This window comes from Rhagoletis pomonella, unplaced genomic scaffold (assembly GCF_013731165.1).
Source record: "Rhagoletis pomonella isolate Grant_MI unplaced genomic scaffold, Rhpom_1.0 Rhpom_scaffold_00001, whole genome shotgun sequence".
NCBI lineage: Eukaryota > Metazoa > Arthropoda > Insecta > Diptera > Tephritidae > Rhagoletis > Rhagoletis pomonella.
The window spans coordinates 34,494,951-34,508,117 of record NW_023458555.1 but is presented as its reverse complement, the minus strand read 5'-3'; the positions used below and the strand labels follow the sequence as shown (position 1 = coordinate 34,508,117).

The 13,167-nt window shown below is 31.9% G+C and overlaps 1 protein-coding gene across 1 annotated transcript in view; it reads right to left on the bottom strand.

The window, feature by feature from the left end:
- Positions 1-13,167, bottom strand: part of LOC118744734 — a 44,968-nt gene that overhangs the window by 7,104 nt on the left and 24,697 nt on the right. The window contains exon 5 of the mRNA XM_036478028.1: positions 6,276-6,419. Within this exon, the coding sequence (XP_036333921.1) occupies positions 6,276-6,419 (144 nt within the window). The remainder of the gene's footprint in view (positions 1-6,275; positions 6,420-13,167) is intronic.

The following is a 13,167-nucleotide window of genomic DNA, read 5'->3' as shown; positions in this document are numbered from 1 at the left end:
AAAAAAAATATACATACATATATGCGAAAAGCCGCAAAGCTTAAAAAAGCCTCACGTACCGCTAATAAAAATTTGTAAAGTCAAGCGCGCGCAAGCTCACAAAAAAAACAAAAAAATAAAAATGAAAAATTCCAAGCATATGCACTTCAAAGGTGATAATTTGAAGCGTGAGTTGAGTTGCTAACTAAGCAAGTAATAGACAGATGATTTTGCCAAATGTCTAAAGTACCAGCAAATGTGTAGAAGGATAATAATGCTAATGATATGGTGCGTCAAATAAAGGTGCAAAAGTTGCAAGGAAATGTGCTTTGATGAACGAATTAGTGTCTGATGCTAATAATGTATGTAGGTGCAAGAAAATGAGAAGAATAAGATGCGATAAAAAGAAGTAGAGAGAGATGTAAAACCAAAAAAATTAAGTAAAATGAAGGGAAAAAATAAAAACAAAATGATGAGAAAAAAATAAAGTGAAATGATGGAAAAAAATTCAAATAAAATGAAATAAAGTAAAATTTAATTAAAATGAATATAAAAAACTAAAGGAAAATACAAAATGACATGATAAAAATATAGTAAGGTAGAACCGCTGAGAGTCACTTTTAAAATTCTTGACATTTCCAAACAATTTAATTTTTTAATTTACTCACAAACTCACACACACATTTTCATTTTCAATCTCAACCAACAACAATTTCGAACAATTTCAATTTTTTATTTCCACTTTTATATGATTTTAAAATGTTGGCAAACTTCAGAAAAAAATCATGGCCGACAAATTGAGAGAACGGTTCTACCTTGCTATGTTTTTATCATGCAAAATGATATACATTTTAATCAAACGTACATGTGTATATAAAAAATTAAAAAAAAAATCACTTAATGAAAACAATAAAAATTAACACCTACAGCCAGTTTCACCAGCAATTTAAATGAAAAATTATTTTTTTATTTTCTGTCAATGCCCATATAAAATTAAAAAAATTAAAATCATTTTTCACTTAGAATTGCTTTCGTGAAATTAGCTGTAAGAATTAAACTGAAACGAATTATTTATCTGCCCTTTAAACACAAATCGTGTTATGAAAAAATGTGTTTGAAGGGCAGATAAATTTTGAAATCTACTTGAGAAAACGACACCTTGTCATTTATTTTAGTCCCCATTGTTGACGAAATTAAAAAAATAAATGCCTAAAGGTATGCAACCATTTTCTTTTTTAAATCAAGTACAAGCCACTGACTTGTACGCTAATCAAACATCTGTAGAAACTATGAAAGCAAGTCTAAACTTACTTGATTTATGTGAAGTAATTTGATCGAAACAAAGTAATTTATGCTGTAATGTAAACATATTTAGTTTTTAAGAATATTTGAATTTTTGTTCCTCATTTTCAAAAAAATTTATTAAAAAGGTTGAAAATTTGCATGAAAATTTATTAAATTTTCGCGAGTTTTGCACAAAGTTTAGAAATTATATTTATGTCTTTTTTTGTTGTAGAATGTACCATATTTTAATAAAAAATTTGCGGAAAAATATTAGAATAAAAATTTTTGCATACCTATAATGTAAAAAATTGTCTGTGCCAATACCTATTCTAGTAAAATAGTATAGCTATTACCGTTTCGATTCCAGTAATGCATTTCATGCTGTACCTCAACATATTTTTTTTACAATGTCAGTTAGGCTGCTCTGGCTCTCAAGGTCTCATACTATCTTACGAGTTAACACTACTAAGCGGACAGGACAGGGGGCATTTGGGCACAATTTCATAATTGTCTGTCCATATTTGCTTTTCTAGTTATTTTTCTAAATTTGGATTTCGTGACTTTTATTAAAAATGCATCAAATTTAATTTAAAAGAAATTCCTAGAAATTTATTTGATGCATTTCTATTTGAAATAAAAAGTACAAATTCTAAAAAATATTAAATAAAGTTAATCAATAATGAAGGGGAAGATTAAGAAAATGGGAAAGATAATAACGTGCGACGCAAAAATCACGAAATATACCCGAAACAGAACCTAGTGTAGGTTGTAGCTTAAAATAGGTTTCTTATAGTTCCTGAACCCTGCATTTTTAATTAAAAAAAAAAATTATACTTGATGCACTTATTTTTAACGGCTTTAGTATTTTTCATCTGATTTTTAAAAACCAAACCTGTTTTGAGAAGAAGACGTATAGACCTTTAAAAAGACTTAGATTATTGGGAATTTTCTTCGCGTAAATTAAAAACCGAATTCTCTGATTTTTTTTTTTAAGTTTGACTAAAGCTAATTTCTAAAAATTTTTGTGAAAGTTGCCCAATATGTAGTATTTATTTCAAAGTACATTTATTTTTGCATAAATCGATACCTCATTCAATGAATTGAATCGAATGATTGTCAAAGTCGGGCAATTTAAGTGGAAATACTGCTCTGGATTTATGTATGCATGTGGATGTAAAAAATTTTTAAATCGCACAGAAACCACATCGAAGTTCAATATATTTCGGAAAGGGTTCTTCTCAACTGAAACCTAGTCTAACAACTACTACGGGTAATTATTAATTTCAGAGCAAAACTATTTGCGACTGGGTAAATATTAAAAAAAGAATGTAGCTTGGAAACTGAAAATTTTGGAGTACCGCATAACGATCTCTGCAGAAGCTGTAAAGATGAGGAGGAGATAGCATCCGAGCAAAAAGCCTCAAATTTCCTGGGGACCACTTTTCTGAGAGCCCAGTTATCTCCAGGAAAGCTCTACTACAAGGACTACCAGGACACGCTAGAGAATCATGTTGGTTGAAAGACATGCAGGGATATGTATGCGGAAACCTCCTGGCCTTCGAGTGAACTCTTTTAAAAGCTGTCCGCTTTCGAAACAATGAAATTAATAGCGCACTCATCAGCATTGATTACGAAAAATCAATTAAAAACTCTTGCCAAGGATGTAACTTCAGTGCAAAAACCATTCCAACTTTGCTAATAGTAAAAGCAACAAATTAGCAACAAATTATCATCAAAATGAAATCAAACTTTTAAATAATACGTGACTTAAAAACCAAACTTGTATAGCAGAAGATAGAAACGGTCAGCGCGCCGCGGTTATTCAACAAAGTAGGTACTAAGCAACCAAATAGTAATCAACACTTTCTACAACCAAAAAAAAACCCCCCACACCACTGACAATATTATTTCTTGACTTCTTCACGCGCTTTGACGTGAGCAAATACGACTCGTAACGAAAACAAAAACAATTAAAAACCTTCAAAACTTCCAGGCAAAGTTGAAAGACGTCGTCCACGCAATTGTTTAACCACAAACACCATTTGCGTCCAAATGAGTGAGTGACTGCCTCCTGTCCAAGAGGTACAAATGCCTTCAACCAAACAGTCAAACAACCAACCAACCAAACAACCAACCAATCAACCAAGGGCGAGCGAGCGACCAGACTATCCATCAGCAACAACTTTCGTCAGTGCATCTGTTCGACACTGTCCGCGCAGGCAGCAAGCAAGCAAGCAGTTAGTCAAATCTAACTGACACAGACAGTGTAAAACAAAAAAAAAAAGTAGCACAAAGTTAACGAAGCTTACAAAACAAAAAGGTCGCGCTGCTATAGCACACTAACTATACATATGACTAAATACATACATACATAAATACATATATGACTTTCAAGAGTAAGCTCATCCTGCAGCTGACTAAATGTCGGACGGTTGGTCGGACAGTTGGTTGCCTGGTTAGTTGGTTTGGGTCGCATAGCATAATCCACGCTTTGTTTCTTATTTGAGCGCAGCAATGTGTCTGTGAGCTTCAATCTATCTGTCGATTCGCCTGTCTGTCTGTCAGCAGCACATTTTCTTTGCTGCGCTGCGGTTTTTGTTTGTCTCCTTATTGTGTACCTTTGTACACATGTACATATGTATGTATATGAATGCTTGAATTGCTGCTTAAAAAGGTCCTCACAAAAAGCACATTTAACTTAAGTACAGTAAATACAGCATTTAAATAAATACAATGATGATGGGCGCACATAAGCACACAAGCACACACCAGCACACGACGCTCACTCAAGTTAAAAGCATAGGCGTTTATTTATTTCTCTGCGGTTATAATAATATGTGCATAGGTATGTACATATGTAGGTTTGCATACATACATATTTGCTCATGCTTTGTCAATAGGCCGTGCATAGGAGGCATTCAGCCATGCAGTCAACCAAAGTCAAGTATGTATCTATGAAAACAAAACTTAATTTAATTAAATACGTGTACTCCAAGTCATAGCAAGCATGCTTCCAACTATACAAAACACAAATATAAAATACAAATGTACAGTATGTGCATATAGACTTATTACTAAGTATGCTTATATATTAATTATGTATAAAGAGCTTATGAATATATATGTAAATATATATGTATGTAGATAAAGATGTTTGTGCATAGTATGTTTGTGCATATGTATGTATGTAAGTGATATTAAATGGTTTATATTTTCGAAATATACAGTCTGTACAATAAGAAAGGAGACGAGGTTTTTTCGAAAGTTATCAAGGCATTTTTTTTCAAATTTTTTTCATCAATATACAAGTCAAATGCAATGGCGCAATCTATCAATAAAATGTGTAACACTGTGTGACAAAAACCAAAACAATTCAAAACACACGACACAGTCAATATAGTCGCGAAACTATTTAGTGGCCCAGTACCTATAGTAAAATTAGGTTTTTTGGCATTTCGCTCTTACGTCTAGATTTTTTTTAAAGTACATATTGTTACTCACACAATTGAGCGTACGGCTCTTTTTTGTTAAAATTCGCAATGTTTACTTCTTAAATTTTTTTATGCATTTTGTATATATGGCTTATATTTTAGCAAACCCCATGCAAATCCAAGAATGAAGCTGTCTACGAAAATTTGCAAAGTTTAAGCAAAATTTAAAACTTTTTAATACAAATTTCTAAAACAAAAAAAACTGGCATGCAGTTTGTAGCCCATTTAATTTTAGTATAATATTGTGCAAATTTCAAGTGTCTAAAAATTCGTGATGATTTTTGAGAATTTTTTTGTTGACTGTCCTACGCATTTTTTGACATATAAAGTATTTTCAGAATTTATATTTTATATGAAAAAAATGCGTAGGACAGTCAGCAAAAAAAATTCAGAAATCATCACGAATTTTTAGACATTTGAAATTTGACAATATTATACTAAAATTTAATGGGCTATAACAAAACTGCATACCTGAATTTTTTTAGATATAGAGAAAGAGCCGTACCCTCAATTTTGTGAGAAACAGAACATACTTTGAAACTTCAAAGATATGATTAGCCCAAAAATATTGTTTTTTTTTTTTGTGCAATGTAGAATGTGAATGGTTGTGAAATGAGAGCGCAAATTCTTTGATATTTAAAACAGAAAAAATTATTTGCTTCACAAGGAAGAATAGATATTGAAAATGTGTTTTAAATACTTTTTTTCTTATCCTAAACAAATAAAGTAAAAAATACGAAGTTGTAGAATGCAGTCGTGCATATATTGGTCCTCAGCAAATAAAATTTTCTAAGATAAATATTGTAAATTTTCAAAGATATGCAAGGATACATTTTTAAAATTACATTTTCAATACCTATTTGAACTTGTGCACCAAAAAAAATTTTTTTTTTTTAATTATACAGAGCTTTTTCTTTTATTTAACACCCATAATGTTATCCTACAAATGCATTGAACCTTTTAAATCATTTTTTGAAAAAATCATGTTTAGGCAAAATCGCACATCAGAAACTGAAAACGTAGTTTATTGATTCGTTTGTGTTCAAAATTTAGGGTGTAATAACCGCCAGCAGTATTGATAATGGAAAATATAAATAAATAAAATCGTCTAAACGTCGGGGTGTGCATATTTTTGGCGCTGACTGTAAATCCCTCTCCCCGTAAGTTTGGCCTTGGCTTCACGAAGGCGCAGTTACGTATAACGCCTGAAAATTCTCATTCACACAATCACTTTGTCCTCGTTACAGAGCGTCGCTCGCATTTTCTCGCGTTCTGGAAGATCATCAACGTTTTTCGAAGCTGTATAAAGCGCCACCTATTTCTCAACGTTTTTTTTTCGCATTTTTTTTATAACTTTTGCTGCAGCTGGATACGATTATTTTAGATCTTTTTATGGTAACAATGGTGCCGATGAAAAGAGAAAGAAATACCTTTTAATTTGCCATCAAAAACCTCGCCTACCTTCTTGTTGAACAGACTGTAACTAAACTGTATATGTATACTTATATATGTGAATATTACCCTTTAGACGCGTGTGGTGCATAAACGAGGAACCACAGAAGTCACATTTGTAAAAACGTTCACCGGTATGTATGCGCATATGTTTGCGCAGATCTTTCTTGAGAAAAAATTTTCGCTTGCACACATCACATTCAACGCTGGGCGCTGCAAAGCATAGGGGGAAAAGTGTTTGCAAGAATTCGAAATACAATAGTTAGGTGGGCATCTTTTTTGGTATTGCGTTTTTTTTTTGGAAGGCAAATAGCATGTTATTGTTGTTTATTTGGCTGGTGTTAAATATGTTTTTTTTTTTTAGAAATTTTAATCATCGGTTTTTAATGGCCAAGTTGTTGGTAAAGTTTTAGATTTTTTTTATTATGACATTTTAAGTTGTTTTTAAATAATTTGTTTATAAAAAGCGAATTAAAAATGAGTTCCAAAATTATATTTAGAGTTAAAAATTCGCTCCTAAGCCGTTTTTGTTTTTAGTTGTAATAGAAGAAATAGTGTTTTTTAGTTAATTTTGTGTTTAAATAAGCGAATTAGAAAGCAATATATATATTTTTTTTAATTTGTTAAACTTTTTTATTAAATTGTGTTTTGTTTATTTACCAAATTATAAGTCCTTCCGTTTAGTTGCAGTTAAGAACAAAATTAAAAAAAAAAAATTTATTGTATGTTAGCACTAATTTTTTTTTGGTTTTAAATTTGTTTCAATAGGGGTATTCATCTAACGTCATAAACTGCAGATAAACGTGCTAAAATTATAATTTTGTATGGAATTTATGATTTTATTACTTTTATCGGCAGTTTATCACGTCATAGGCATAACCTTAATGTTTTAGACTAGATTTTTAGTGGCATGTATATGTACATTAGGGTGCACCCCAAAAAAAGTCTATATTTTTAACTGTTTTCTCTCTTCTCTTAAACTTAAAAATTATATGAATTATATAAATTAAAGGTGGGCAACTATAAAGAAGATGGTCTACTGGTGCCTGTTCGCTTTCGTGCCTGCAGCTTCATAATACTGGCGTGGGTGCTAATCAGCCAAATGCCCACTAAGAAGCGATACAAACCTCCAAACTTCAGGTCTGGAATATTCTACAGTTTGTGTGTTCTTTTAAGGTTGTATAAGGGCCACAAGAGTCTGGCTACACGGCAGCGTGACACTATGCGCCATTTAAGACTTTAAATTTAATTTAATGTAGAAATAATTTGTTTAAAATATGTTGATGTATATATTATTATTGATTATATATTAAATTGGTTTTGAAACTCAAATTGTTTGGATAATTTTTTTTTTAATTGTGTTTTTGATTTTTTTTTTACCACTTACGAAAAGGAATAAATCGGATTTTTCACATGAAACCATTGGAATATCAAGTAGGCCTTGTAAAAACCGGCATTATAGGGTAAATTTTTTTGTTTTTGAGATGCTGATTAACTGGTTTTTTTTTGCTGTACGTCCGCCCTGTTTTACGATTTAAGACAGTTTTTTTTTAGTTTTAGTTAAGTTTGAGTTTGAAATTTTAATGCCAGTTATTTTAAAAATGTCGGTCTTGCGAATTATATTTAATCTTTAAGGATTTTTTTTTATAAATTAAATAAATAAATATAAAATAAAAATTTTTTTTTTTATTTTTGAGTTTGTAGCCACATTTGGCTTAGTATTTTCCCTCATTCAGTTTAGGAAATTTGTTTACTTTTTTTTTAGATGTACGCATTTGCTTTTGAATTTAATGTTTCGTATATAAAATTTTTAGTGTTTATTTAAACTTATATTGCCTTATTTATAAAAAATAAAGTAGCTTTAATAAAATTATAAATTGTTTATAAATTGAAAAATATATGAAAATGTAAATTTATAAAGCCAATAGTATTTACATAAGTAATATTTTTAACCATTATTCTAATTAGTAGTTTTATAAATAATATGGCAAATTACGAAAAAATATTAGAGCTTAAAAGGAGGTTTAATTTAATTAGACTTTTTTCTGATATGCTTTCAATATTACTAATAATAACTTAAATTTTTGATAAGCCATAGTCGTGCAACTAAAATAAATTAAAATTAATATTCATAACCAAGCATTCGACTCTAACAGAACTGCAATTAAACTTAAGTGCCAATTAGGTTGGTGCCGGATTAGTTTGACTAAACATAGTTTTTTTAATGTAAAATCAAAATATGCTGGTGCAGTACTAAAAGAAAACTAATGCAAATTGAATACATACAAATATGTATGTAAATCAAAAAAAAAAGAAAAAGTGGGCATCTTTTGAGTTTGTATGGTAATAGCATCGCCATTGTTTATTGACATGCGCTCAATTATACACCGTTGGGAACTTGGAAAAATTAATATGTTATTCTAATCAAAAAACGATTTTAAAGCCTTAAGATTACAGACAAAAATCGAATGGGACCATCAGAGTGGTTTTTCAACTTCCTAGATTACAAATGTGAAAGGGTAGGATTATTGAAAAAAGTTTAGAAAGAAAAAATCTTAAAGTTTTGTCGTCAAAATATGATACTTATAGTGAGAACTAACCTTAAGCACACAGGCGTTGGTTGTTTGGTTCGATTAGTTTATGACAAGTATTTAGCAAATTTGAGACTTTTTGCCATTTCTAAACAACACACACTCGCAAACCTATTACCCCCTGAGGGGTTTTAATGAATTTTTAGTATATACATACATGATAGAGAGTGAAGTGGCTGCATTCTGAAATATCCTGCAGAAATGTTTGAACCTGGGACATGAAAAAACGCTTGCGTTAAGGTCCCTGTGCTGGAAGCAGTTGAATTTCCTATAAAAACATCAATAGAGCTAAAAGCTTACTAGCTGCCGTTGGCCAGGATCAGGACATGTTGTGCCACCAGATCAACTCTCTACATTTATGAAAGTATGGCTGGCGCTATATCCGTGCCGTGTGCGTAATGTAGTAAAACTATAAGGCCATTCCAAATCTTTTAAAACCGCTGGCCGCCTGAAAAGCTTTGTGTGAAGTTCTACTCTCATTTCATTTCTTGACCTAACCTAATCTAACAGTGTTTCATCATCTACCCACACATATGTATATGTATAACATTTCTATTCATCTCAACTAAGTTTCATTCAACTCTTTTCGCTGAATATTCCGCAAGTACCTTTTCCTATATGTATTTCCCAACCAGGTTAAGCGCTTACCTAATCATATTTAGTTAAGTGTTTACAAGAACTCAAAAGAGCACACACACACACACACCAGCCACTTAAGCGTTGAATCACCTAAAAAACGGTACAAAAAATTATAATGTGCTACGCGTCGGTAATTTCTTATTATTTTGTAGCTACCGTAAATAAAAAAAAAGTACATAAAACTGATTTATATTCAGTTGGGCGAACAAGTGAATGAAAATGCGCATAAACAAAAAACTCCAAAAAAGGAAGAAACAAGAAGAAATTATGCAAGAAGGAAAACACAGGAAAAAAATAATAAACAAAAAAAACTACTTCAAACGCCAAAAATTTGTGAAACAAGCACACAACAAGGATATATCGGGTTGCAACGTATCTATTCAGTGTAGTACAAATGTACGTGTGCGACGTGTGTATGTATGTATGTGTGGATGTATGTTTCTAAGTGGGTAAGTAAGTATGTCCTTATCCGAGCCTGTAGGGCGTGTTCACAAATATGTGCATACTTTTACACTAATTCGCATTTACATAAATTACCCGCCAACGCTTACATGCATACATACATACATACATATGTAAACATTCCGCAGCAGGTAATTTATATTTATGTACATATGCAGTACGAAGCTCCCAGCAAAAGGGGCGCAAAGTACCAGGTACTGAAGAAATTTGAATGTTTCTCGAATTAGTCTCGAAATTATGCCGAAAAAGGTAGACCTAAAATGGTCCCGAACTAGTTTCAAGAAAGTCCTGAGGTAGTTTCGAAATTATCCCAAAAAAGAACGACACTCCTAAATTAGACCCGGAAAAGTCTTGAACTAGTCGCGAATTGGGCCGTACTAATCCACAAATGATCTCGAAAAGGTCCCGAACTAGCTCCGCAAAAGTGCTGAACTTGTTCCGAACTGAATGCGAACTTGTTGCGCGAAATGATCCTGAACTAGTCCAGAAATAGTTCCGAACTAAACCCAAAATATGCCCTGAATTCGTCCCGAAGCAGACCAGCAAAAGGCTTGAATTAGTATCGAACTAGTACCGAAATTATCCCGCAAAACATACCGTGTAAGGACATACAAAAACAATGTGTTAAAAACTGTGCGCAAAGGAGCGATCTAAGCTTCATCTTTAGATGATCCCATTTTTTACTGGGCTAAAAGCCACAAACACTTTCATATGCACATACATACATATGTACATATCTAAGTAATCTCTCAAGTGTTTGCAACAAACACCACACAAGCAAAGGAGCCACTTTATTATGCACACTCACTCCTGTTTTCGGGAGGGCGTCAACATTTCGTCCTTATGGACATATTTATGTATGTGCAAGATGTGTGTGTGTACGTATGTATGTGTATGTGTACGAGTATGCTTCACTTTTTAAAGGTAGTCGAGCATATGCATATTTACAGTTGGTCCTTTGTTATATAGAAGAGGGTTTTATTGCAGCCCAATAACTTATAGCCCCAGGCGAGCCACGGACGGACATAGACATGGTTGCATGTATAAATGTGTATTTGAATAACTCGCTTGTATGTACATATGTATGTATGCCTTAGTATATATGTAACTACACATAATTTTTCTATTTTGAAGTAATAAGAAAATAATATATCTTATTTGCTCTTATTTGCTGCCTGAGGGGGTATGTAGGTTAGAGTGCGTCGTAAAAGGGGTGTCCCATGGTTAATGGGTGTTCGGGTGCAAAATAAAGGGCTATTTGATACGGTAAATTGATAATTGAATTACAACAGTACAAAGTATGATGTACATTTGTATTTTTTCTTTTCTTGTTTTTTTTTTGTTGCTTGTTGTGTGGCAAGTGTGAAAAGTTATGTATTGAACGCATGTTTTGTATAAACCACGCAGCAAAAAAAAATAAAAATTAAATATTTCATAAAAAAAAATTTGACTCAAAAAAAACCATTGCAATTCCACGCAGCATTCAAAAACAGGGTAAGAAAATTTACAAACATTTTGGTGTTCTCAACAAAATTTGCATTGAAGTGTGACAATGTGCTTGACTTTCACTTCTTTGGTGGAACGCGTAAACAACGAATGTATTCAAATTGTGCAATCAAATGCTGGGTGTTAGAAAAATTAAAGCATTTTTTTTTTACCTTCAAAGTTATTCGCAGAAAAAAGCTATTTAGTAAGCAGCCTCATTTGATGCTGTTTCGCGTGAAAGGATAGGAGAACAGAGATAGAGAAGTATAGAAAGATTTTTTACTATAATATATAATTGTTTATGCAATTCGTTTGTTTTTGAATGTATGCTTGTGTATGAAGTATATAGTTGACTGTTAATGAATGACTAATGTGAAAATGAAGTTTAATATGTTTGCATTTTAGAAAAAAAAACAAGAAAACATTTTTTTTATGTGAAATCATAGATTACAAAGTAGACCACTTAATAGGCATGCTAGCAGAGCTTTCTTAAGCTGCCTGGTCAACATGGATAAAAAATCATCATATAAAATAATATCATTATAAGCTTACAGGAGCGGCCTTATTAAAAAAAGCTTAATTGAAACAAAATATTTTTTAAAAAGCTTTCATAAAAGCTTTGAACTGCAATAGGATGCTTGAATTGCTTAAGAAGCGGAGTAGTTACCAAAATGTGAAACGTAAGGTTTCTAATAAGCTTTCAAAAAAGCTTTCTTGCATCAAAGCAACAATGTCTGAATAATTGATGGCATGAGAGCACTTATATTCCATGTGCATACTACTTATCTATATCAAAAACTTAACGCTGTCCAGATAAAATCTATAGAAAGCTTTAAAAAGCTGCACCCGCCGCATATGTTTCAATAGCGATTGGCCTATATACATTATTACTTGGAAGCGAGTTAAGGGCAAGTTTCTTCTACTAAAAAGCTTTGCCTATTCATGTCTCTATCAACAGATCTGCTTTTCGGGCGAACTTTCACTATTTTCAAAGAATAAAACGAACGTCACTAAAAAATAGTATTCAAGCTGAATTCACCAAAAAAGCTTTCAGTTTATTATTTAAGTAAATTTTAAGGAGGTTTTCGAATAATTTTATGTTACCAGAAAGCTTTTATTTTGACTTTTATCATTTCATCATAAAAAATACGAGGAAAGCTTAAATTTTTACTTGTATGAGCTTTCAGCGCAGGTTTGTTTTACTATAAAGCTTTAAGTATTTTTAGCAGACAACTTCCAAAAAAAGCTTTCATTCTAAACATCAAAGTAGAAAGCTTTTTGGTAAGCTTATTTTAAACAATAATTCGGGCAATTTAGCGATGATGCTTTGTGGAATTCACGCGATAATTAAGCGGCCGATATTCAGAGAATATGGTGAATACTTTTTCATAGAATCTGCCTATTAAATAAATGGTTTATACTGAAACTGAGTTATATCAGAAACAATCATTATAATGTAAAGATTTGCTCGCCTGCTCAATTTCTTCATACATAATCATATTTCGAAAAGTTGTGCTCTCCCTACTATTTAATACGATTGGGCTAATAAGGCACCGAAAGATTGTTAGCAAAAAGAAGCCAACTTTGTAGAGAAGGCAGCTATCGCTATAACTGTATACACGAAAATTGGAATCTATAACAATGCTTTGGATGTACATACATATGTATCTCCGGCAAAGCACTTTAGTTCAGCTAAGCGTAAAGTGTTTACGTAGGCGCATTAATCAAAAATAACTTTCCAAAGTAATTTAAGAGTCATTAAATTAACTTTAATAGTTAAAAGC